The sequence below is a fragment of the Papaver somniferum genome, chromosome 3 (genome assembly GCF_003573695.1).
Source record: "Papaver somniferum cultivar HN1 chromosome 3, ASM357369v1, whole genome shotgun sequence".
NCBI lineage: Eukaryota > Viridiplantae > Streptophyta > Magnoliopsida > Ranunculales > Papaveraceae > Papaver > Papaver somniferum.
The window spans coordinates 175,176,617-175,203,782 of NC_039360.1; the positions used below are offsets into that span (position 1 = coordinate 175,176,617).

General features: G+C 35.9%; 2 protein-coding genes, 2 long non-coding RNA genes and 2 other non-coding genes across 8 annotated transcripts; 1 reads left to right on the forward strand and 5 right to left on the reverse strand.

Annotated features, from left to right (window-relative positions):
- Positions 1–8,694: 8,694 nt before the first annotated feature.
- LOC113361915 lies at positions 8,695–10,459 on the reverse strand. Its single transcript, XR_003365412.1, has 4 exons — positions 10,260–10,459; positions 10,024–10,069; positions 9,749–9,839; positions 8,695–9,049 (listed from the first exon to the last, which is right to left on the reverse strand). It is a non-coding gene; the product is annotated as an uncharacterized LOC113361915 (long non-coding RNA).
- Positions 10,460–12,750: 2,291 nt separating this feature from the next.
- On the reverse strand, positions 12,751–15,426 carry LOC113358087. 2 transcript variants are annotated; one of them, XR_003364193.1, is made up of 3 exons: positions 13,398–15,426; positions 13,043–13,312; positions 12,751–12,961 (listed from the first exon to the last, which is right to left on the reverse strand). It is a non-coding gene; the product is annotated as an uncharacterized LOC113358087 (long non-coding RNA). The 2 variants fall into 2 exon arrangements; XR_003364192.1 differs by having other exon boundaries at positions 12,751–13,312.
- On the reverse strand, positions 14,230–14,330 carry LOC113362529. The gene has a single exon (XR_003365778.1). It is a non-coding gene; the product is annotated as a small nucleolar RNA snoR113 (small nucleolar RNA).
- On the reverse strand, positions 14,857–14,958 carry LOC113362530. Its single transcript, XR_003365779.1, has one exon. It is a non-coding gene; the product is annotated as a small nucleolar RNA snoR113 (small nucleolar RNA).
- An 858-nt stretch (positions 15,427–16,284) lies between the features above and the next one.
- On the forward strand, positions 16,285–20,592 carry LOC113358089 (potassium channel AKT1-like). Its single transcript, XM_026601596.1, has 11 exons — positions 16,285–16,534; positions 16,617–16,973; positions 17,057–17,114; positions 17,208–17,525; positions 17,785–18,030; positions 18,116–18,214; positions 18,385–18,417; positions 18,552–18,737; positions 18,852–19,046; positions 19,146–19,221; positions 19,403–20,592. The coding sequence occupies exons 1-11, from the start codon at positions 16,359–16,361 to the stop codon at positions 20,278–20,280; spliced, it is 2,622 nt and encodes an 873-aa protein (XP_026457381.1). The 5' UTR covers positions 16,285–16,358; the 3' UTR covers positions 20,281–20,592.
- A 105-nt stretch (positions 20,593–20,697) lies between these two features.
- On the reverse strand, positions 20,698–22,750 carry LOC113361916 (putative F-box protein At1g60370). 2 transcript variants are annotated; one of them, XM_026604997.1, is made up of 2 exons: positions 22,609–22,750; positions 20,698–22,265 (listed from the first exon to the last, which is right to left on the reverse strand). In XM_026604997.1, the coding sequence occupies exons 1-2, from the start codon at positions 22,633–22,635 to the stop codon at positions 20,877–20,879; spliced, it is 1,416 nt and encodes a 471-aa protein (XP_026460782.1). In that variant the 5' UTR covers positions 22,636–22,750; the 3' UTR covers positions 20,698–20,876. The 2 variants fall into 2 exon arrangements, with proteins under 2 accessions (XP_026460782.1, XP_026460781.1); XM_026604996.1 differs by having other exon boundaries at positions 20,698–22,242; positions 22,609–22,734.
- Between the last annotated feature and the right edge of the window lie 4,416 nt (positions 22,751–27,166).

Below are 27,166 nucleotides of genomic sequence, written 5' to 3' on the forward strand. Positions count from 1 at the left end.
TTGTAAATAATTCTCTATTGTGTATTTGGCGACTAAAGGGAGAGGTTCATATGACTTTGCATAGTGATGCTACTTTTATATTTGAGTTTAATAATGATGAAGACAAACTGTTCTTGAAAGAGGTCATGTTTATATTGCTAATGGATTATTTCTGGTTATACCATGGTCTCCTCTGGTTGAGCAAATGGTGGAGGATTTGAAAATTGTCCATGTGTGGTTCAGATTGAAGAAGATTCATATGTTTATGTGGAATCAAAAAGGAATTGGTATTATTGATAGTTTTCTATGTAATCCTTTGATGACAGATAAGAAGACTTATGAAAGATCTACAATGAATTTTGCTAGAGTTTGTGTGGAGGGTGATACTTCATGTAAATTTCCTAATGAGATACAAGTGGTCATTGATGAGAAGGAAGCATTCATAGTCCAGGTGGATATCCTTGGAAACCTCCAAAATGTTGTGAATACAAAACTTTTGGACATACTGAAGCTAAATGTCCTAAAGTACAGCACACTGAGGTGGTGGGTAAGAAAATTCAGGGAGGGATGAATCCTTAAAGAAGTGAATGGGTTGTAAAAACTTTTAAAAAAGGCTTCCAGTGTGGAGGATAAGTTATATCCAGTGGAAGGGTTATAAGTTGAGGAGGTTTTAGATGATAATTCTGAGGAGAGGAAGGTGTTAACATGGTGGATGTAATCCCATCAAACGAAGAAGACATGGTTCCAGAATCCAGGAAAAGAGTATATAATAACCAAGTAGCAGATTTTTTGCCTATTTCTAAGGGGTCTAAGACTCTTGAAAAAGCTCCAGAAATTCAATCAGTTATACATACAAAAAGTTCTTTTTATGTATTAATTAAGGCCACTAATGCTACTGAGGAAGTCAAGAAGAATAGGAGACAGTCTGGTATTAACTCTAAGTCAGCTGAAAACATTGACCCCAATTTGGAAAGTAAGGATAAATATGTTTTTCATGTTATTGGAGGGAGCATTGCTAGGACTCCCAAAAGAATGGTCAAGCTTCTAAGGGAGTTAAAAGTATCCACCAAATGGGGTTAGATTTAAAGAAATCTGCTAGAGGGTCTTCAAATAAAAAACAAACTCTAGTCAGTAATGAAGTTTAAAATTGGTTATTGGAACATAAGGGGATTGAATGATCCTCTTAAGCAAGTAAAGGTTAGGAATTTTATTAGGACTAATAATTTATTTATCCTAGGTATCATTAAGACTCATGTTCAGAGTCATTATAAATATAGAATAAGAAGGGATATTAGGCCTGATTGGCATTTTAAGGATAAGTACTTGAATAATGATTCTGGTAGGATAAGGATTGGCTGGGACCTCTTGGAGGTGCAAACTTCTATTTTTCATACTTCAGAACAGTTGGTGATGGTTGAAGTAACTACTAGTAGGAGCTTGAACTTTTTTGTTTGCTTTGTTTATGGAAGTAATGATGCAGTGATGAGACAACAACCGTAGGTTGATATTGAAGGTTATACTTCTTCTAGTTCCGTCCCTTCGTTAGTGGTTGGTGACTTAAATTTTTTCTTATTTCCTCATGAGAAAGTGGGAGGTGATGTGACTCCCCGGAATTATCTTGAGTTTTGGAATTGTACCCAAGATAGTCATATTTTTGATCTATCTTTTTCTGGTAGTTTATACACTCGGACTAATGGGTATACTGATGAGAGTAGAATCCTATCTAAATTAGAGAGAGCTCTTGTTAATATGGAATGGGTTAGTGATTTTCCTGATTCCAAGGCTGATTTTTTTTGAAGCTGGTATCTCTTATCATTCTCCTGTTGTGGTTTCTATTTATGAAGATAGACATCATGGTTCTCCTCCCTTTAAGTTCTTTAATTCTATGACTGGGGAAGATGACTTTTTAGAGATGGTTAAGAGTGCTTGGTCTGCTTCAGTTAGAGGTAACTCAATGTTTATTTTTGTTACTAAATTCAAGAGAGTTAAAGCTGTTATAATTCAGCGGAAGATTGAGAGAACAAATGTATTTACTCAAGTGGAAAGTGCTATAGTGGAGTTGAGAGATATTCAGAAGCATATTCAATCCCATCCTCTCTGTGTTGAATCTTCTATCAAAGACAAATATGTTATTCAACAGTTTGCTAAGGACACAAGATATGAAGAATCCATTGCTAAGCAAAAATTTAGAGTGAAATGGATGTGTCTTTGGGATTCCAATACTCATTTCTTTAACAATTTGTTGAGAGAACAGTATAATAGAAATAAAATTCTTACTTTAATGTATAGAGATAATGTATTATTGCAAGGAGATGATGAAATTGCTTTAAAATTCATTGATTTTCATTCTTCCTTGTTTGATGATACTTCTAGTACTTTTATTGAAGATACTTAAACTTTTCAAACTATTCAGTTTGATGATATTCTTAAGGATGAAGTTAGAAATAATCTTGTTAGGCCTGTCACTAGAGATGATGAAATTGCTTTAAAATTCATTGATTTTTATTCTTCCTTTTTTGATGATACTTCTAGTACTTTTATTGAAGATACTTAAACTTTTCAAACTATTCAGTTTGATGATATTCTTAAGGATGAAGTTAGAAATAATCTTGTTAGGCCTGTCACTAGAGATGAAATTGTCGTGGGTCTATCATTCATTAGTTTTAGCTAGAGTCCAGGCCCTGATGGTTTCTCTAGTTGGTTTCCAAATTCTGTTGGAGTATTGTGGGAGATGACCTCACTGCAGCTGTTAAATATTTCAAGAGTGCTAAACTGCTTAAGGAGGTAGATAGTACTTTCTTGACCCTTATTGTTAAAAAGGATAACCCAAATTCTGTTCTGGGTTTTAGACCTATAGCTTGGTGTAATGTTTTGTATAAATTCTTGACAAAGATCATTTCTTTAAGAATGAAGCATGTGCTAGGCAATTTAATTAATGCTAATCAGTTAGTTTTTATTTCTGGGAGATCCATTGAAGATAATGTTTTGCCAGCTCGTGATATTTTGAGGAATTATCATAGACCTAAAAGAGCACCTAGGTGTGCTTTGAAAATAGATTTAAAGAAGGATTATGATACCGTGAGTTGGAGGGCCACTATTATTTCTCTAGAAAATTTTGGTTTTCCTCATTTGTTAATTGAATGGATAAATTGTTGTATTTCTACTTCTAGATTCTCAATTATGATTAATGGATCCCCTTGTGGTTTTTTTGGGACCAAGCATGGTCTTAGACAAGGGTGTCCTTTATCCCCTTACTTATTTGTTATGGTGACGGAGATATTAAGTGTCTGCCTTCAACAACAAGTGAATAATGGAGAATTTGCTCTTCATTCTAAATGACATTCTCCCTCTATTACTTTTCTTTGTTTTGCTGATGACATTTTAGTCTTTTTCAAAGGTGAGCTGAAGTCTTCTTCTTCTCTTCATAATGCTCTTATGAGATTCAATGCTTGTACTGGGCTTGAGGTGAGTCAAGAAAAAACTGCTCTTTTCCATTCTTCAGTGAATGAGGTTAATTTGAAGAATATTATTTCTTTCCTTGGTTGTGTAGTTGGTGATCTCCATGTGTGTTATCTTGGTATACCTTTATTATCTTCTAGACTTTCTTTTCAGGATTGTATACCTCTTATTGATAATGTTACCAAAAAGGTCAAATCTTGGAAGTTTAAATCCCTCACTGATGGTGGTAAGTTACTTCTTATTAAAAATGTTCTTAATAGCATGGTATTTTATTGGCTATCATTCTCTATTCTTCCTAAGAAAGTTATCAAATACTTGAACTCTATATTTAAAAGGTTTTTGTGGGGTAGTGTTGATCTTGAAAAGAAAACTAGTTTCCCTATCAGTTGCAACCAAATTTGTTCTTCTTATAAAAAGGGAGGTCTAGATATTAGAGAACTGCAGACTTGCTGCTATCATGAGACATGTTTAGGAGTTAGTCTCTAATAAGAAATCCTTGTGTACTGACTTGGTTCAACTTGATAAAAGATAAATGTTTCTGGACTATGAAGTGTCCTCAAGATGCTTCTTGGAGTTGGAGAAATATTCTTGGTCAGAGGGAGGAGGTTGCTAAATTGTTAAAAACGAATATTGGTAATTGAGCTGCTACTTCTTTTCTCACTGGAAATTGGAAACCTAATGGTAGATTGGTGGAATGGATCCCAGGTGATGTTATTAACAATGTGTTTCTTGGTAGAGATTGTAGAGCCTATGAATATATTGAGAATGATGAGTAGAAATTTCCTCATACTAATGAATTATTCACAGCTGAAATGGTTAATCGGATTAGAACCGTCTGTGTTAATTCTGGGGAAGAGGATCAGGTTATTCGGACTCCTAGCTCATCTGGTAAGTTTACTGTGAAAGATACTTATAGAGTTCTTCGTGGTTCTCTGGACTGTCGTGAGTGGAAGGGTCTTGTGTGGTTCAAGTTAAACATTCCTTCATCACTTGGGTAGTTCTTCATCATAGATTTAGGATCAAAGCTAAACTTATTAAGTGGGGTTTGAATGTATCTCCTGCTTGTGTCCTTTGTGTCCAGATTATTGAGAATGAGGACCTTTTTTTTTTTTGCAATGTCCCTTTTCTTGTCAGATTTGGCAGCGTCTTCTTATCAAGCTAGGTTATGCCACTGGGCCAAGAGCTAACTGGAAGGAGGAGATTAATTGGTGCATTGGTGCTTTTGAGGGTAAGTCTGTTATCACTTATGTTAGAAACCTCACCTTTAATAGTTATGTTTATCATATTTGGAGGGAAAGAAATGCCAGAGTGTTTAGGCAGCAGAACAACTAAACTGACCAGGTGAGTTGGTTGATCATTCAAGATGTGAAAGCGAAATTAGCTGCTCAAGATATCAGGGTTGATGATAACCCTCATACAAGATTTTTTTTCTGTAATTGGAATGTGCCTTGTCAGTTGCAGCTTAGAGGGGAACTGAGATGTACTTGGTTAAGACCTGGTTTGTATACTGTTATGATAAACATAGATGGTTCTATGAGTGATGTCTTGGGTGGTTTTGGAGCTATAATCAGAGATACCTTGGCGTTTGTCAGGGTCATGAGCTGTAAGGTGTTGAAGCATGTATGAAGGCGGCTATTTATAGTGGGAATGTTATATATGCCCCTACTATCCATGGGCTTTGCACGAACACCCTTCAGGGGCATATATGCAAGGGGCCGAATATCCATTAACAAGTTAAAGTCCATTTTTAACCTCCGTAACATTTAATGTGTACGAATGGAATATGGAGTCCAAATTTGTTCACATTCCTCTAACGAGTGTATATTTCACATATCTTTCTGATTGGTTGATTATTCAACTGATGACCCCAAAAATTTGAAATTGCATGTTCATTTGGAGATCCAAATCTGCTCTACTCGTTTCTGCTTTATTTCTCTCTCTCAATTCTTCTACCGGGAAAACAGAAGAAACAAACATTTTCCATGAGGACGAATTCGTGCACACTCCTTAACGAGTATATATTTCACATTTCAATTTCTACCCTTGGAAAGAAATATTAAAGAAATAGCAATTCTACTGGTGCTTTTGTTTGTTTAATGGTATTGTGACAAAAATTTATAAAGAGTTAGAAGGAAAAGCAAGTATTAAATTATAATTGATTTAATATGCATTGTAGTTCTCCAGGTTTCCCGTATACACATTAACTCCGTTTGTGTAATTATTATGCATCATTAGACAATGTAGTTCATGGTAGAAGTGTGCTTTAAGCTCAGGTGGTTAATTCTTTCTGAAACTCTTCTTAAATAGTGCCGGCATAAGCTAACGCCAGTACTAGCTAGTGAATTTAGTTTATGGTAGCTTTGCACATACCTTTGAGGACTGTTATTTTGAAATTCAGTTCATATTTCATAATTAACATCAATGTAATCGAATTTCGATGGATGAGTACTGATTAGCTTATTTTTATAATAACGTGAGAAAAAACAAGATAACAAATGAAAATATACTCTTCTCGAAATGATGAAGTTGTTGCTTTGTTTTACTGAAGTAAAGTGCTCTACATTTTTTCTTCCAGAGGATCTGTAATTTTTAAGGTTCTGTTTTCGCTGCTTCCACTTACTGCTGCACTTACCGTAAGTATTTCTCGATTATTTTTTCTTGAGAAGCTAATTCATGTATAAATTTTGTTGGACACAATTTCTGCTAGTTGCCTCCAAGTCGGAGACCACTTGGGCTAGTTTCCTTCAGATTTGGAGTCAGCGTGAGATGAATATGAACTGCAGGGAAGAAGGATTTTTGGTTGGAGATTTTGATGGATTGAAATTTATAGATGAATTAGTAGGATAACTTGCAGTGAAGCTGGCCTAGAATCGAAAACAACAAGAACTAGACCGGAAGATTAGGATTAAATACACTAGGAGCACTCTGTGGGCAGGTACGAGTATTATCAACCTTTTCTTGTTGTTGGAGAACTTGGATTTGGAGACAACTTGTGCAAGTTGACTCCAGATTTGCAGACAACTTGGTCTAGTTGCATTCACTTATCATATATGCAACTTGTTTTTGTACACTTTTTGCAATGTTATTTTTGCATTGAGGAATCTGTGGTGCAATGGTAGCACGAATGACTCCATGTCAGAAGATGTGTGTTCGACTCACGCCTGCTTCACTCATTTGTGTATGTTCTTTTTCTTTATGAAAACAAATTCGAGTTAGTTTCTTTCATCTTTGGAGACAACTTGAGCAAGTTGCCTTCATATTTGGAGACAATTTTATGCTAGTTGCCTTCGCATTTGTGTATGTTAGTATAAAATGAACTTTTTTGTTTTTGGATATTTATGAACTTTACTCTATGTCATGCATACTTGTACTTCTCATTTAATTCTTGTATCTATGGGCAATAATGTGTTAGTTTTACATTCTGTGGCCTTTCTACATTGTCTTTTATTAATTTTGTACAAAACCTTGTCACTGTGTTTGTTAACATTATTTTTGTAATCCTTGTTTAATCATTACATGTCACTTAAAATCAGATTAGTCAAAATGTCATCACATAATAAAACAAATCAATTGAATATTTAGTGGAGTCTAACTTGGGCTAGTAGCTTCCATTCTTGGAGACGACTTGAACAAGTTGCCTTCATGTTTGGAGATTATTTGGGCTAGTTGCTTCTATTCGTGAAGACAACTTGAACTAGTTGGCTCCAATTATTTTAGGTTCGGTACTTTTTTTCGCTAAGTTTTGGCATATAATTACCATCACATATAAAGCCATTTGAAATGTTGATAATTAGTGAAGTCTATTTTCAGTGTTTGCATTAGAAAGAAAATCTGGTCAAATGTCTGACATTCAATTAATTTTTATGTGATTACGTGGCAGCATCAATAAGATGATAAGTACTGATGAATTGTGCAGCTTTCTAAAAGATGATAAGTACTGATGAATTGTGCATCTGTCTAAAAACTATGGAGCCTGTTTAAGCTTTTTCTGGAAACACTATTTTGCTTCGAGTCTAACTAACCTTCTTTGGTGCTTCGAGTCTATACATGAAGATCAATGTAAATATTGTTAAACGTCTCCTTTTGCACCCTGTGGTTCTTAATAGTTGTTGGTTCAATGTATTTTGAGGCTAAGACTTTGTATTTGTAAGTATCATTTCAAGTGATAAATGCTATTTTCCTCTCTTAATATGTGGGTTAAGCTATATAGTTTGCGAATTTGTTTTGCCTCACTGAACTTTTTTGGAGAATTGGTTATATTTATAAAGGCAACTTGAGCAAAACTTTCCCTTTTGGATGCCATGCTATGTAAGTAAATTTTCATACTGACCCAGCATTTAGACCCAACTAGGTTCCTGTACTCCTAATTTTGGAGAACTTTTTAGCAAGTTTACTCCACATTCTGGAGACAACTTATACTAGTTGATTCCACTTCTGGAGACAACTTGAGTAAGTTGTCTCCAAAATACGTAATATGTGTCCAAGAAAATTCATTAAAAATAATGACTAGTGATCCTACCATGACAAAGATGACAAAAGAAACACTTAATCTTAACATATCCACCGGGGTTGATTACTCCACCCACACTTATATCTGGTTTAATGCATTTGGAATCCTCCCATGTGAAAGATGTACCTATTCCAAATAACTTTCTTTTGCCATCTTCCTCACCTGTTAGCAGATTTCAACTTGCATGAGCTGAGCCACCAAAGGTCTGAAATCCCTATCAACCGCATCCTTCATTGCTTTCTTGCACTCGAAAGTTGACTCCACTTATGACGGGCATTAAGTGATTATGTTAAAACTCACACTTGGAAGCAACTTGAGCTATTTGGCTCCAGATTTGGGGACAACTTGTGCTAGTTGCTCTCGCACTTGGAAGAAACTTGATCTAGTTGGCTCCAGATTTGGGAGCAACTTGTGCTAGTTGCTCTCGCACTTGGAAGCAACTAGAGGTAGTTGGCTCCAGGCTTGGAAACAACTGATCAAGTTGGTTCCAGCTTTGGAGACAACTCGAGCAAGTTGCCTCCACTTTCAGAGCTTAGACTGGTTGGTTTACCACACTTCTGGAAACAACTTGGCAACTAGTGGAAGTAAAAAAATTCAGCAAAAGTACTAAACATCCCAAAAAATTCAACAGAAGTACTAAACAACCCAAATTCTTGTTGGCACCGCCTATCGAGAACCAAGGTTTGATGCTCAACTAAACAAAGACAAATATAAATAAATGGAAACAACTCCAAGTGGAACACTGGTTACTAAACAACTAGAGTTCAAGGACCAGCATCACGAATTTATCAATAAAATAGGTATAACTAAATCAACATGAGTAGTAGTACCATACATTGGAAATAACAGCAGGTGACTCCTACTATGTCAAAGGAAACACTTAATCTTAACACATCCACCAGGGTTCATTCCTTCTGCCTCACTTATATCTGGCTTAAGGATTGTAGAAATAGAAATTGGAACTATCTATTGTATGGGGATAGATATGCCAGTTGCATCTATGTAAGGGGACAACTTGAAAAAGTTGCTTCTAGAAATAGAAATGGGAACTATCTATCGTGATCAGGTCGTCTTCCACTTCTTTCATAACCTGAAGGCCCTCTGCAAGAAGCAAAGCAAAAATTTGTAAACACAAAAGCCAATCAATAAAAAATAGCTAGTAGATACAGAATAATCAAATGTTTCATAACTAAAAAACCGTAGCACTGCTACCGTTTCCACTACCACTTTATTTTTAGTCCTACAACAGTCATACATAAATAAAAACTCTCTCAAACTTCACATCACCACCTCCAAAACAACAACACAAACACTACTATTGTTATTACCACCACCAACACCTCCACTGCATCTAAATCCACCACCAATAACGTTTCTGCAAACACAAAAATCACCACTGCCACCACCACAACATCTACTAACACTAATAACACCTACCATCACCACCACTACAACATCTACTAACAACAACAACAACTTGTGAATCTTGATTATCCTAATCTTACTCTCGATTAACTAAAGAATACATGTCGCATGAGGCACCATTATGCAGCTGGTCAAATTGTGGATACTTTTTCTACCGGAATGAGAAATCATAATGAGACAATGTCCAATGATAGTTAACTGATAGCTACAGGACAGTTGAAGTGCTAAAAGCTTATTTTGAACTCAATGACGCTCTTTGTACAACCCATAACACTCTATAGAGAATAAAGCATAAAAGATTTTTCTGAAAGTTATTGATAGTGAAAAGACATACTAAAAAAAGTGAAACTTAGAAAATCAACTTGTTTCTCCAACCTTGATTCTGCTAGTATTGCCAACTCCTTACTTCTTCTATCGAACTCCTTCTTCTATTCATTCGATTGTTTCTCGAACTTAAAAATGCATCCTAAATTCAAACATAAAAATGCGTTTGTTACTAATTCATCAATCCATCACATAGATACCAACAGAAAATTGCTACTAAACAACAAAATAAATCACAAAATAATGCAACACTAAGTGAATCAAATTCGGTAAATGAACAAAATCACTATGAAATTGAACAAAATCAAGTAAACCAGTAGACCTACCTTTACTGCTTTCTTAACACCAAGAAGCAGTTGATCTTGTTGTTTCCTAACACATGCAACATTAAATCAAATAAAATTAGTATGAATTCAATTGAAAACAGTAACAGTATGAAAAAAAAACTAAATGGAAATGAAAATCGATTAATCAAACAATTGTTTGAAGATAAATCATTTAAGAAACTGAAACGAAATTAAATGAAATGTAAACTCAATTGAGACAAAAAATCAATGTTTACCTTCGATTTGATCTTTTCAATATGTTGTTGTTGAAGATCCACAACAAATTGATTTCTGAAACCTATTTTTTTAGTTTTCGTGTGTTTCAGTCAGATTTGATCTTTTAGATCATGGAATAGTCTTAATCTACTGGTTTTTTATGGTGTTTGATTTCTGAAGATTTAATCTGTAATTCTTCAGTTTTTGAGTTGTGTTTCGGCTTTCATCTGCAATGAGAGAGAGGAAGAGAAACGAAATGAATTGATTCCCGCTGAAATAAACACCTGTATTACGTGTATTTATTTAAGGGTAATTTAGTAAACTAATAATACGGGTTTGGGCTTTTAGAAGCTTGAGGGTATATTTTAATTTTGAAAGGGTATTTTTCAAGAACGATATTTTGGGGACCATGATTTTTCTTGGGGATCATGTTTTTATTTTGGGTAAAGACATTAGAAGTAAATTTAGGTCACCCCTTATCTAGATATTTATATTAATACCTAAATTACCCTCTTGATTAATTTTGGGTGATGATTAGCTAGCGTTAATAATAGTTAGTGTAATGATTAGTGAGATGATTAAGTTAAAGATAATTAGTGAGATTAAAAAATCAGATGAGTTTTTTTTTTAAGAAGTAGAATTATTGAGAGAGTAAAGTTAGAGAAGATGAAGAAGGAAAACATGAAAAACGATGGATTTTACCAACCACAATCGGAGGAAGGGTATTTGGGTACCCAGGTATGCTTCAAACTTAGATAATGTTGGTTGAATTGCTCCAAACTTTCAAAAAAATGAAAATTTTTATGTAAATTTGGGCCAGTTCGGTTAACCATATGTCAACATCATGTAACCGAACACATCTGAAAGTGTAGTTCGGTTACATGTTAACCGAACTCGCTTGACATATGGTAACCGAACACACCTGAAAGTGTAGTTCGGTTACGTTTTCCAAACACGCAGGTTACCGAACTCGCTCGTTAATGGAAATTTTGGTCGTACAGTGCAATGTTCGGTTACCGAGGATAAAATGGTAGGTAACCGAACTTTGAACTTGACAATTTATTTGAGTACATCTTGTGTGTTCGGTTAGTTCGCAAACTTCAACGCAACCAAGTTCCCAACCGAACATCAGGTTAAAAGTAACCTAATGTTAGAAGTTCGGTTGGTTCGCAAACTTCAACATATTTTTCGAATCAACCGAACTGGGCTTATAGGTAGAGTTCGGTTACAAAGAAAACTTAATAATTTTGCGAACGAACCGATCTTATGGACTTGTATTGTTCTGATACAAGGAGTTCGGTTAAAAGTATTTTTTTGCGAATCAACCGAACTTTGAGTTCGGCTAAGAAAAAAATAATTTGTGATAACCGAACTTTTTACTGAAAAAAAAACTCCATTAAACCTCTCTGGAACTTCCATTTTCAACTCATTTTGATGATGAGTTCTCATTTATTCAACCAAAAACGAATGACAAGTAATGGGTTTGTGAGAATATCTTTGTTAATGTTTTAAATTAAGCTACATATATAGTGGTGGTGGTGGTAATCGGAGGTGGTGGTGGTAACCGGTGGTTGTTGGTGGTGATAATTGGAGGTGGTGGTAATCGGCGGCGGTGGTGGTGGTGGTAATCGGTGGTTGTTGTTGTTGGTGGTGGTAATCGGCGGTGGTGGGAGGAGGTGGTGGTTATATATATATATAGAGAGAGAGGTGGTTATTGTGTTGGTTTTAAATTAAATTAGGTTAAGAGTAGGTTAGTCATTTCAATGTTCTTGAACACCCCTTATAACTATAGGGAAGGTGGCCTAAACCATGGTCCCTAAAAAATCATCCCTTTTCAAGGAGCCTTATAGCAGGGGCATTTTGATAATGTTCCCCTATTTATATGAGATTTAGAAGAGTTCATTTTGGTATGGGTTCCATGACAGCTGTGGTGCTTTTAAACAACAGTGACCCTTCTCCTTCATGGAATGTGAGATATATCTGGAGAAGTATTAGGAGGTTAAGGAAGCAGTTTGATTGGATACAATTCGATCATATCTATCGCGAGACTAACAGGGGTTAACTGGCATTTACCCACCTTCTTCATCTGAGGTGTGAGACTGGACGCAGTTAGGAGATGAGTTTACAGGCATCCTTCATGAGGATAGTAGCCAAAAAATCTACTATAGGTTGTGATTTGTTTCCTGGTTCTGTTTTCTTTGTTCTTTTCTTCTTCTTTTTCTGTTGTTGGGTTGGGGGCCCTTTAATCTCTGCTGATCGTGTCAAAAATTTTTTTAAAAAAGAACTTGACAGTAGAGCTAGAGCTGGCAATTTATAACTCGCAGGTTAACCCTAACTTGTCAGGTGGTTAATTTTATAGCAGTTGTCTATATTATCAGCATGTAGCTGATGATGAACAACCCACAAATTAGAATTTAAACCAAGGAAAAGTCATAATCAGTAATCAGTTCGGTTCCAACAGAAACCAGAAATCACAAGAGCAAATAAAAAGATAAACCAGATGAGATGAAGGCCATGTTCAAGCAAACAATGCCATAACAGGCCATGTTATTGCAAGTCCTTCAATTTTGTCATAATCCATATAAATCAAATTTCTCTATGGAAACATACATATATCCATCAGTTACACAAGTAACATAACTCTGCTAGAATTGTACAGTTACATAACTCACTAGAAACTCACTTGAAAAATTGTACCAAGGCGGCAGCTGAATAGCAACACCTGCATGCGTGGGAAACTTTCATCATGACTTCTCTATGGATTAATTTCAAGTCTTAATTGACAATAACCCATGCTTCTCACCTAAGAATACAGTCTAATTTAGGTTGAGCAACGCTGAGTGGAGTGGCACCATGAAAGATTCAAGAACATAAAACATGGCAATGAAAATCTAACTTTTTCCTCGAAGAGATATTCCTGAGATTCTTATTGAGTTGGTTACTTGAGCACTGAAAACCTAACTTTCTTCGAGTTGGTTACCTTTCTCAGCATTGCTTCCTTATGTGACCTGCCAAGCCTTTCGCTATGACAGACCATTTTGTGGGTGACCAGGTCCATGATTTTACCATCTTCCTGAAAAGAAACATGACAAAGTGTAAGTTTTAATTGGAAACCCTGTAAGAACAGTCAGAACCAAAGAAGGGACTTGGTGTCAAACCTCTACGGCCCATGGTTTCTTATCCAGGTCTGGATGAAGAACCTTTTACCATCGATGCAGACATTGCGCTTTTATTCTGTGAGGTTAACCTGCAGCTGCACAGATACATGACCAATATATCTAAACCATATGCTAGCAATTTAGGGTCTACAACTGCCTAATTGGAAACAATCCATCAAGGTAAATTAAATATTAGACCATTTTTATATGGTAAAAAATTGCATACAACAGCAAGATGTCGTGGTCATCTCCTTCTACGCTGATACAGAACCCCACCTCTAACGACTTTAATCTCTACCTTGCAAATAACCACAATCCACATTGTCAAAATCATACTTGATTCCACGTCAAACTACAACACAATGAAGGGATTTGTATTGTCGAATCTCATATATTGATTTCAAAACAACTAAACCACCTATAAATTGTAGCATACTATGCCAAGAGAATCGGCACCAAGGGTAAAAACCTTGGGAGTCAGGGTGAGGTCAGTATCGCGAACTCACAAACTTTTTGTACTGTCAATTGATGCAGTTGTTTACAACAAACTCTCTAGTGCACAAAAATTACTCAACCACATCGGTTCTGAAGGCCTGTCAGTAACCTCTGAAGAAGAAAGCAATCTTTTGACAACAATGTAAAACATGATAACTGACCTACATGCATACCCTTCAAATGTGAAAATCATGGCAATTACTTATCGTTTAGTTGTGTACTCGCAGATGGTTCAATTTTGAAAATTACAAAGTTGAGATGTAAACAGAAAGTGCAAAACAGCATGGTGATAAACAGTAAGATAGTAGCCATATATGGTAACGCTTGACATAGATATATGGCTCAGAAAACACCTTATGAAAGTTTTGTATCATTCTACTACCAATTGGGATTAAACCCAAGGCAGCTGTAAGACCGGCCTTTTTTTCATCACTGCCATTCAATGAAACTGAAGAAGATAAATCAACTGATTACCATCTAAGGACTAATTGTTGCTTGATGCAACATTAAGAGAAATGAATACAAATCAAAGAAATCAACAAACAATACCAGTTGCTTACTCACAATATCACAAATTTTTTGTACCGTCAATTAATGCAGTAGTACTAATGCTTATGTTTAGTACAACAAACACTCCAGTATACTGCACAGAAATTACTCGGCCGACAACGGGTTAAGGCCTGTGAGTAGCCTATGTAAAACAAAATAATGGAACCCATCATGCCTGCATATCCTTCAAATGCGAAAATCATGGCACTTGCTCAGAACCTGCAGTCCTTTTCTCAGCGCTATCAGTGAGAAAAGTGTTTAATTACTCACAGATGGTTCATTCTTGCAAATGACTAAGTTGAGATGTAAACTGAAAGTGCAAAACAGCATGTAAAGTAGTGGTAAACAAGAAGATAGTTAGAAAGTGAATCGTGGAACTAGGCATATTCACGATAAAGACAAGTGCATATAATATATGGCTCAGAAAACACCTTCTGAAAGTTTTGTATCATTCTACTACCAAATTGGGATTGAACCCAAGACAGCTGTAAGACCGGCCTTTTTTTCATCATTGCCATTCATGACTGTAGATTCAATCTTTTATTATGCAAAGCAAGAAAATAATGACATCCAAGAAAATAAATCAGCATCTAAGATGATGAGATGAAGCATACCCCTAATTGATGTTTGATGCAACATTGAAATACAAAGCAAACAAATCAACAAACAATATAACAAACTGTTGGAAAGTAAAACAACAAATCTTGGTTCCTTAGAAATCCAAATTATATGTATATCTAACCAGCCTCTATAAAACCCTAGCTTGAAAACGAACAGGACTGTAGAAGAGGGAGGTACTGAATATATTAGATGACCTCCGGAAAAAGGGATTTTGATAGGGTTTGTGTAATTTCTTACCCAAGCACCCTGCACTTAACAAGGGCGCATTGACTTAAATACCCTTTGGTTGGTACCCCAAACAAAATTGGTACCCCTACAGCACCAATGTTTATACTAGATCGGATTAATCTAATCCGTGATTCTTCAATTTTATCTGCAGGTGTGGGTGACTTCTTTGTTCTATGGATTAAAGAATCTAAATAGTGAGTGCCGGAAAATCACAATTTCTCAAATTGAGGAACGGCTAAATGCCCCCACATTTCCAATATTTACATAGAATGCCAATCTCAAATCCAATGTGATTCATTTTTTTTTTATTTTTTTATTTTTATTTCTATTGAATGAAATGGTACATTTTAAACATGGCCGAATTAGAGAATGATGTAGTTTTTGTAATTCGGTCACAAAATGATCATACTTTTATAATTCATTTACAAAATGGTCTTTTTTCATCCGATTTAACACTTTTGAATAAAACGGTGTTATCTTTTCCGAAAATACCGTCCCTCAAAATACCCTTGCCAGTTAACTAATTGGTTGAAGTGGTGGTGATGAAGCGGTGGTGGTGGAAGCTTAAGAATTTCTACTAAACCCCGAAGGGGAAGTGGTGAACCCTTTGGGTGAATGCGGTGTAACGATCCTGAATGCGATACAACGAACCTGAATGCAGTGTAACGATATGTAAGCGGCACCACCACCACCTACAAATAGCACCATCGTCAAAATAATTATAATGAAAGCAAAAGTTAAAATTGTGTATGGAGGGATAAATATGAAGGACGCATAGGTAATTTCATTAACATATTTAACCGTGAATCACCACTTAACTCTCTTTTTAACGTAAGTATGATCATTTTGTTAATAGTTTGTAACAGCGTGATGCTCTTGTGAATCGGGTCCTAATACTAGGATTGTTTTGTACATTTTCCTTTAAACATTATACTATGGGCACAGGATGCTGTTAGTTGAAAACAAATAATGAGAACCTTAAGTTGGTCGGGTGGGGGTCAAAAGAAAGAGTGAAAAAACAGAATTATAAAAACAAATTTCAGGAGAAGAAGAAAACAGTTGAGAAACATGGGGAAACGAAACCGGGAGAAAATGTCTGGAAAAGAAATGGAAGAAGATATGTCAGCGGATAATGGAAGCCATTATAGTCTTTCTTCAGGGATTTTACCTGCTCTCGGTGCTAGGACAAATCGTACACTCAAGCTTCGTAGATTCATTATATCTCCCTATGATCCTTATTATAGGTACATATATTAACCTCAATATATTTGCATTTGCTTTTGAAAGGCATCCTGTCCAATTAATGCTCTGATAATTTTGTTGCAGAATTTGGCAATATTTTCTCATTCTTCTGGTTGCATACACTGCATGGGTATCTCCGTTCGAAATTGGGTTTCTTGTCGAACCCACTGCAGGACTGGCAATTGCAGATAATATTGTTAATGGTTTATTTGCTATTGACATTATCCTCACTTTCTTTGTTGCCTACCTCGACAGAAGATCTTACGTATTCATTGACAATCATAAGAAAATTGCTTTGAGATATACAAAAACTTGGTTGTTATTTGATGTCGTAGCTACGATCCCATCTGAACTTGCTCGGAAGGTGGCAGGCCAGGATTATGGATTTATCACCATGCTTCGTCTCTGGCGTCTACGTAGAGTTAGTTCTATGTTTGCTAGGTAAGATATGTCGACAATTTCTGGAAATAGACAAATTTGCATCCTTGTTAAAAAATTGCAGATATTGTTCATTGTTGTAACAGATTGGAGAAAGATAGGAACATCAACTACTTTTGGGTCAGGTGTGCAAAGCTTATCTGTGTGAGTGTCTTACAAGAATATAAACTATTTTTGTGAATGGGGTTTCTAATCCTTCGTTAATAGTTAACTTACAAAGGGTGGCAACTCTTCTAGGTGACACTGATCTCTGTCCACTTTGCGGCGTGTATCATTTATTATCTCGCTGCCCGTAACAGCAACCCTGAAAAAACATGGCTTAGTGCATTATTTGGTGACTTTCATGAAGTAAGTCTGGGGATTCGGTATATCACAGCAGTTTATTGGTCCGTCACCACTCTTTCAACTGTTGGGTATGGTGATGTGCATCCCGTGTCTACACCAGAAATGATATTTGACGTTTTTTACATGCTCTTCAACCTCGGCTTGACATCATATCTGATCGGAAATATGACCACTTTGGTTGTCCGGGAGACTAGTCGCACTAGAAAATTTGTGAGTAAATTTTTCCCAGCAAGTGGCAGATTACAAACACCATATTTGTATGAGAATAAATATAATTTCGTCTGACACTCCCAATATTAATATGTTTTGCATGAAACAGTCTTGAACAAAACTTGCATTATAATCTGCGTGAGACGAGTGTGTTTCCATGCAATTGAGAACTATGAATTGAACCACTAGTTTATAGTTTTTTATTACTGAGAATGGCTGAATAATTTCTTGTTTCGCTGTGCCGTGTTACAAACTGTAGAGGGATGTAATTCAAGCTGCCTCGAGTTTTGCAAATAGGAACCATCTCCCGGAACGCTTACAAGATCAGATGCTTTCTCATTTATGTTTGAAGTTCAGAACTGACTTGGAAGGATTGCAACAGCAAGAGACTTTTGAGGCTCTCCCTAAAGCCCTTCGTTCAAACATTTCACACTTTCTCTTTTATAATCTTGTTGATACTGTATACTTGTTCCGCGGGGTATCAAATGACCTTCTTTTCCAGCTGGTAAGACTAACAACTTTGTCAGTGTCCAGTTCTGCTCTTTGAGTAATTCTATTTACCTCATCATCTGATACACATCATTTCACAGGTCTCGGAGATGAAACCAGAGTATTTCCCTCCAAAAGAAGATGTTATTTTGCAGAACGAAGCGCCCACAGACTTCTATATAGTGGTTACAGGCGCCGTGGTAACAACTAACTTTCTTTCTTTCTGTATAGTACTAGGTTAGCTTGATTTTTTTTTTCTAGCTAACACTGAAAGCATCTATTCTCAGATGTAGGATCAGTTTTGGATGAGAAATTACGTCAGTTAGATTCCATTTTTCTTGTAAGTAATGTTTAGTGTATTGCTTGGCAGGAACTAATTGTGCGTAGGAACGGAATGGAGCAGGCAAGTGCATTTCAAAATTGAAGAATGTAACTGACACTTGATTTTGTCCAGAGTAAATATAACGTGGTGGCATCACTTTTTAGCCGAAGCCATCTCCACTTGAGAACTAATGGTCCCTTATATATGGTCTTCAGGTTATGGGAGAATTGAAGACGGGAGACATTTTTGGTGAGATTGGGGTACTTTGTTACAAACCACAGCTTTTCCAAGTGCGCACTAAAAAATTGAGTCAGTTGCTGCGGCTAAACCGTTCTACACTGTTGAGCATTGTCCGGGCAAATGTTGGTGATGGGACCATAATCATGAACAATCTCCTACAGGTCTTCTACCCGGTTAACTATGTTTTGAGCCCTTGCACGAATAAGCCTATTGATAGCCTGATAGGATATAATATTTGTTATACTTCTTCACACAATAATTTGGACTGTTAACAGCACTTGAAAGAGATGAACGACCCGGTGATGCAAGGAATTTTGGCAGAGACAGAGAACAGACTAGCTCATGGTAAATTGGACCTACCACTATCTCTGTGTTTTGCAACCCTTAGAGGAGACGAATATCTGTTGCACCAATTACTAAGAAAGGGAGATGATCCAAATGAATCTGACAACAGTGGCCGCACAGCTCTGGTTTGTATACCTTCTCTCGTCTGGAACTTTCTATTTTGTTCATTATGACAAATGGTAACCCGTTATTTTATTTATGTGGTTTTTGTTCATCTCCGCCAGCATATAGCGGCAGCAAAAGGAAATGAGAAATGTGTTTTTCTTTTACTAAATTATGGAGCAGATCCAAATAGTAGAGGTATGTTCAAGCCTGGATATATAACAAATTTATCTGTACTGACCCAAATCACTTTCTTGCAAAAAATGAACTTATATACTCAGCGAAGGTTTTCTCTTGCGTAATTGCATTGCTATATGTGCTGTTTCCAACTTTCTGGTACATTCTTTGTAACCTTTCTTGTTTGGTTCTTGAAATTCAGACTCAGAAGGAAATGTTCCTCTTTGGGAAGCGATAATTGGGAAACATGAATCAATAGTTAAATTGTTGACAGACAATGGTGGAAACCTATTCTCTGGAGACATGGGTCAATTTGCATGCACTGCTGTCGAACAAAATAGTATATATTTACTTAAGAAAATTGTAGAATACGGGGGAGATTTGAAACTCCCAAAGAGCAACGGAACAACAGCACTTCACGTTGCGGTTTCCGAAGGAAACATCGAGGTAGTAAAGTTTTTGTTGGAACAAGGATGTGATATTGATATAGCTGATAGCCATGGATGGACTCCTAAAAACTTAGCTGATCAACAAGGTCATAATGAGATTAAGTTGCTCTTTCAATCCAAGCAAGAAACAAAACATCAACCCATTGGTCAAGCAACAGATGTTAACAGCATAACAAGGTATGGGAGCGAACCTGCAATGACACATCCAGTACCACCAAACAAAGGAGGGAAAACTCCTTCAATGGACGTTTTGTGGAGAGGAAACCACCAATGCAGAGATTTTAATAACTCGCTATTTGGAGTCATGTCCGCTGCTGCCAATACAAATGAGAGAACCAGAAGTGGAAAATATTCATCCGAACATCTTCGGATGCCAGGTCGTAAATTGCACGAGCTCTATCCTGCTCAAGTGACTATTAGTTGCCCGGAGGCTGTTGGAACAGTAGATCAACTTGTTCGCTTGCCGAAGTCTTTGGAAGAGCTTATTGGAATTGGTGCTACAAAATTTGGGATCTCAATCAGTAGAGTTTTAACTGTAGATAAAGCTGAAATTGATGACATAGGAGTAATTAGAGACGGTGATCATCTTATCCTTGTTACTGATATCTGGAATGCTGGATCAGATGCATAGATATTGGGCTCGACGACATGGGTGGAAAATCTTTATTTTTTGTGTACAAATATATCTATGAGGGAGATGCAGAAATATTGCTACGTGATCCAAAATTTTGTCCTCTGAATCTAAGTTTCTTCCCATCTTATGGGTGGACTGGAATGTATCATGTAACGGAGCCATGAATTTTTATTTGGGGAACAATAATGCATAACGGAAGATGGTACCATTGTATAAAATAGTTGGTGTGCATAATCCTTGGACGAAATGTAGATGCCAATTAAAGATTCGAGATTTATCTCGACAAAACTATGATTTTTTTTTTATCAAGCTTATTACTAGTACTTCTCTGGACAAATTTTGTTTACTTGATTCTGGCACAGTGGATGGATTGATTGCACCTGAGATGCACTGAACTCTCAAAAATTGGTCTTGGAAATGAAGAATTATTGACAGAAATGTGATCCACAGACCTTTTGATAACAAAGAAAGATTACTGTGGTTCACTAACATAGTGTAACGCTGAGACTTTACAAAATACATCATAAAAGAGAAACCTGGAAGGCATAAACAAAGTTTCTTCTCAGCAACAAACGATACAACGGTTCAGAATCCTAATCAATTCTATACGACTGAGAATTGCTGCTGATACGTTTTTGAACAGGTAATAAGCTTTCACAGAAAGTCGTGAAAATCGTGAAAGGAAAACAGTACAAAATTGAGGAGGGAATGCCTGTGATTTTGATCTTCCTGAAGGTGCTCGTCTTTTTCCAGTTGCAAGAATGTACAGAGACTTCATCCTCATATGTCTTATCATCAGACCTAGCTCGTCGATAAGATATTATGATTATCTGGTCTGTTCCTAACACAGAAGTAAAGTAAAGACGTCGTTCCTCGCCCCAAAAATAAGGCAATTCAATAGTAACTTCCGTCCAGTTTTCGTCACCTGTACCTTTATGCTCCTTGCTGCGATCGTCAAGTAGCCCAAGCTTTACAATGTAACCACTAACTCTTGTAAATAAAGCTAAACGTCCATCTACTTCTGATAAACATGTACGCCTCATTGAAGTATCCCAAGGTCGATAAAGGATGAATTTAGGGACTCTGAGCGCTCTAAACATCTCACTTCCAACATCAAAAGCCACGATGAATTCTGGCCTATCATCATCATCATCATGCACCTTGCTATAAAGGACTGACGTCTTATAATATATAGAACCATTGGTATAAGATGAAGGATCTTCAAAATGAGACAGCTTGAATGGTGGAATCTTATTGTTTCTTCTCCATGTAGTGTCTCCAACAGTCAAAACCTCAAAAACTTGATAACTAGGGAGATTACCCGTAGGACAAATATCCCAGGCACAGATGAATTTGTGCTCCTTGGTGGCAGGATCAAATCCCAGTTTACATATCGGGTTCGCAGGGAAGCCATCTTTCTGTAAATCGCTAAGTAATGTTGACTTAATCCAAGGTGTTATTTCTAGCGTACTAACATTACATATACGCACTCCGTAGTCAATTTTACTGTCAAAGAAACCAATCAAACCATTTAGAGGTCCCAAAATCTTTGAGTAACAAGGCGAGTCTATTTCTATTACGGTATGAACGGCTGCTGTTGAGCTGTCACTGCCTACAGAAATTAGGTTTGCTGCCAAGAAAACATCCTTACAAGAAGTTCCTCCCCTGTGAATTGGTTTCTGGGTTTCTGTCGGAACAACCATAAAGAGATTTGGACGTGCTATTGAACGAGTAAGGTGTAAGTCAACAAAATATGGATCTTGTTCAATCAAGTATCTCCAGCGTTTACATACACACTTGTAACGGAGAAGTGACTTCACCGGTAGTCTGCTTAGTATCTCCATCATTACTAAATCTACACTGTCACCATCAACACCACTAATAGTGTTCGAAACAACCGGGTTAGCGTTGCAAGCAGCTTGCAATCTCTTGTTCCGACGTCTTCTTTGTCGATAACGTCTGTAAGCAAGTTGCCTCAGGCCCTGTATGCCCAGGTGTATACCAATAGCAAAATCAAATAAATGGACAAAACTGGATGGTATTACTCCAATCCTAACAGTATCAATCGATCATTATAGAAATGAAATCATTACAATATGTTCGTCAACTAGGGTTTTTGTGTGCGTGTTTTCAGTGAATCTCTATTGAAACAGAAAGAGGTTCAGTGTACATTTTTCTTCAGTGTGTCAAATTAGGGTTCATGAATAGTTAATGGCAACAAAAGCACACAAATTTCTCAAATGAATTGAATCAAATTTCTGCCCAAAGTAACATGCAATTTAAAAATCAAAATTAATAGCAAAATCAAGAGGAAAAGTTACATACCAGACCAAGAGGAGAGCTAAACACCATTGTTGTTCTTAATTACCAATTAGAATCTCGTGGTTGTATTGAGGCAAAGTAAAAAACCACAGCCTCTATGGAAACTGTAATTTAACCCTTTACTAGTACTTTGACCTACAAATGCAAAGCCTCTGGCTCTTGAGTTTCCACACTCCGCATTTTAAAGCTTGCACACTGTTCGAAAGCTCGAAGACCGCGAGCGTGGGTACAAGAATTCGCAATTTTATAGGTTACTAGGTCTCAACCCGTGCCGTTAAATAATTGTTTCAAATGTATCCATCCATTCATACATGTCGTGATTGTTTGAGAAGAATCGAATCGTCGATCCAGGTCTAAATGTTTTGAGGAGTTGGTTAATAAACATGTCTTTATCCTCGTATCTTTTAATATTGTGCATGTAAGTCATACAACCCTTTGGGACAAACATAGTTAATCGGTAGAGCAAATCCTACGGGCAGTAGAACATTACTTCGTTCACTACTTCAAAAAGATATCATCAAAGGTCATTCACCACCAAACTTGTAACAAAACTAAAAACACCTAAAATTACTTTAAAATCAATTACTCCCTCCGTTCCAGTTTAGTTGATGTTTTAGGGTTTTTTTTGTGTTCCAAAATAGATGAGAGTTTAAGTATTTTCCTCAAATTCTCACTAATTTACCTCTGCTTTGGAATCACACCATAACATTAATTCTCATTGTAATCATCAAATAGGTTAATTAATTCAATTTTTAAATATATTTCATGGAGGATATATAATCTATCTTTGTTAATTCTTTACTAAAAACTAGCTGTTTTAAAATTTTAAGAAGGTATTAATATGGGTGAATTTGGAAAAAAAATTATTCTCTTTGTTATTTCTTAACCCGCGTGAAAAACTCTACAACATCAACTAAAACGGAACGGAGGGAGTAGATTAATCTTGCAAAATCTGTTAGCATTAGAATTTAATTTTTCTTTTTGATATAAATTGTTGGGTTCCCAATTTACATAGATTTGTGTTTATTCGTTTTCCTAAAATTTATAATAATATTTAATTCTTGATCCATTTCTTTTCTTGTCTTTTTACCTATTATCATGAACTATTTCTCAAGCATGTATAATTACACGAAGTTGGGGAGAAATGACAAAAACAGAAATCATGACAAAAAAAGGGGAATAAAGATAGTTATCAAGTTTGTAAAGATAGTTATCAAGTTTGTAAAGACAGTCAACTATTTCCCAATTTGTGCTTACCAGTTGTGCTAAAAACAACCAACTACATCTATCAAAATAAAGTGTTGCCCATTTTGTAAAGACACAAAACTATTATTGTCCATTACTATTCAATAACATCCACCACCGTACGTAAAAACCAGCCACGACCACTATTTTTTCCACCACCAGTAATGTTACCACCTCCACCACTCACAAATACCTGCCACTGTTTCCACAACCCACTGCTTCTTTTACTACCACTATTAAAAATTATTAATATAATTTTTAACCGGGGTCACTGTAGTACAATGGTAAAGTCATTGCATGATGATACCAGTTAGCTGAGTTTGAAACTCGCCAGCACCAAATTCTTTACCTACCAATATATATATATATATATATATATATATATATATATATATATATAGTTTTTAATAAACTTATTTATTAATAAAAATATGTATTTATTAGATTCATTAAATGAACATTTATCATGAAAAATTAATTATTAATTAATTATTCATCATGAGCAATTAATAGGACACTAATTAATAAAGTATTTATAATGGTTAGTTGAAAAAACCGCGGCCGTAGATTTATCCCTCCTAGACAAATCTTGGCCGCTTTTTATCTAGCCTAACTTAGCCAAGCTGTGTTTTGTACTCTTGATTTGTTTTTTAAAACACTTCTACAAATACCCCGTGAAAAATCCTGACAGGGGATCATTGGCTACGACATGTGGGCTGCCCTATGCAAGCAAAAGTGGAGAAGATAACGAGAAAAAGTGGGTCCCAGCCATCTTGTTTCCCTCGAGATTTTTTATAGAATTTTTTGTCGGTAAAATAACAAGGTTTTTTTTTGAAAATATTTTGTTATCTCGCTGCTAGATCATATTTGATCCAGTAGCACCACGACCATGCAGTTGGTGTTTTATGATGTCAGATAACTCACCGGTTAACCTCAATTACATACGAACGAATCTTTTGCTATTGAAAATATTTTGTCGTATTTTTAAGATATATCTATATGCTTTTATTTTGCACGACAAAGAAAAGGTTTTGGCGGCACGGTAACTGAATTCGTGGATAACTCAAAGCCAATAATATTTATTTCTTCGGGAGATCATGAACAAGTGCTTATATTTTTATTTGTGAAAACCGGAGATCGGAGGAATTTAAACAACATATTCTATACCTAATTGGGATCAAAAAACATAAAACCAAGGTAATGTTCTCAACATATCTCTTTATTTGGTTTGATCGAGATTATTATCAATAGGGTATATCAATACTTGGCACTGTAATCTTGTTCCCTTTAATTGTGAATGTGCATTCATACTTGCCACTTTAATTGTAAATAGGTATACCAAATTACAAATATTTGGCACTGTAATCGCGAATGTTTGATATTGTTATATCTATTTCCTTAGACTAGTTTGATACTCTATTCTTTCTTCTATTATTACTTATTCAATTGTTGTATTCAACAGGTCGTAGTGATTCTTGAACCTCACTTTTCACAAGACAATAATGATAAGCTTATGGAATAGGATGTTCCAATAAGTGAAGGCCTAGAGTGTATTAATTAACGAAAAAGTACCCAAAATTTGCAAAGAATTTGATTCGGAAGAAAAAGCATATGATTACTATAATCGTTATGTTAAAGACGTTGGGTATGGTTTCCGTAAAGATTCCACCACTCATCGCAATAATAAAACAATTTTTAGAAGGGTTTTGGTCTTTTCAAACCAAGGAAATTATCGAAAGTGAAAAAATGGGTGTACAACAACCACACCCAATATTTCGATTAGCAATCTGTATGGACAAACTCCAATATACTTTCTAGAAAATCAACTAGACAGTCAGACTCAATCTAGATAAAAATTATATCAAAGAGTTTATATCTCAATCTCTCGATTTGATATATACTCAAGCAAATAGAAATCTGCGTTTCTTTATCAAATACTAGAGAGATAACTTGAATGGTACCAAAGACCAATATCCAAGTGTCAATCAATTTAAATCAACAACCAAAAGGTCGGATATTCTAATTGATTGAACAATGCACAACCTGTGATATTTCAATTATATAAGAAAATATAATGCGGAAAAGAAATAACACAGACACCATAATTTTGTTAACGAGGAAACCTCAAATGCAGAAAAACCCCGGGACCTAGTCCAGATTGAACATACACTGTATTAATCCGCTAAAGACACTAGCCTACTCCAAACTAACTTCGGTACAGTTATGCTCCTACGTCTCTGATCCCAGCAGGATGCTACGCACTTGATTCCCTTAGCTTATCTCACCCATAACTAAGAGTTGCTACGACCCAAAGTCGAAGACTTTAATAAACAAATCTGTATCACACATAAAAATCTACGGTAATAGATAAATCCGTCTCCCATGAATATACCTATGATTTTTGTTCCGTCTTTTGATAAATCAAGGTGAACAGGAACCAATTGATAAACCAGACTTATATTCTCGAAGAACAGCCTAGTATTATCAATCACCTCATAATAATCCTAATCGACGCAGCGAAAAAAGATATTGTGGAATCACAAACGATGAGACGAAGTGTTTGTGATTACTTTTCTATCTTTCCCATCGAAGATATAAATCTCGAGCTAATTATTACAATTGTACTCGTAATGATAGAAGATGCAAGATCAGAACACACAACTACAAGAAAAGTAGTATCGGTCTGGCTTCACAATCCCAATGAAGTCTTTAAGTCGTTAACCTGGTTTTAGAAGAAGAACGCAATGGTTAAAGGAGAATCGACTCTATCTATGCAACTAGTATTACACGTAAGGTGTTGGGATTAGGTTTCCCAGTTGCTAGAGTTCTCCTTTATATAGTCTTTCAAATCAGGGTTTGCAATCAATGTTAGCTTGGTAACAAAGCATTCAATATTCACCGTTAGATGAAAACCTGATTAGATTCAAGCTAATATTTCTCAACCGTTGGATCGAAAACTTAGCTTGTTATACATAAATGAAATGTCCAATTTTGGGTTTATGTAGACGTTCCCAAACATTAACATATGTTGGTTCAACAATAGTTAACCAAATGGTTAGCCATATGATCACTTTCATATCCACCATATTCTTCTTCACCATAACTAGTTCAAATGACTCAAATGAACTAGTTAGAGATTTGTTCAATTGCTTAGATCTTATGTAATTAAACAAGACACAATCGAAGCAAAAACGGTTTGATTCACTCGAATCAGTTCATGAACTTTATAGCCACGGTTTGCAAAAGCATTCCTTAGTTTATATAAACATGAGTTCAAGAACAACCGTTTTTAGATATAACCTGCTCAAATTCGCGG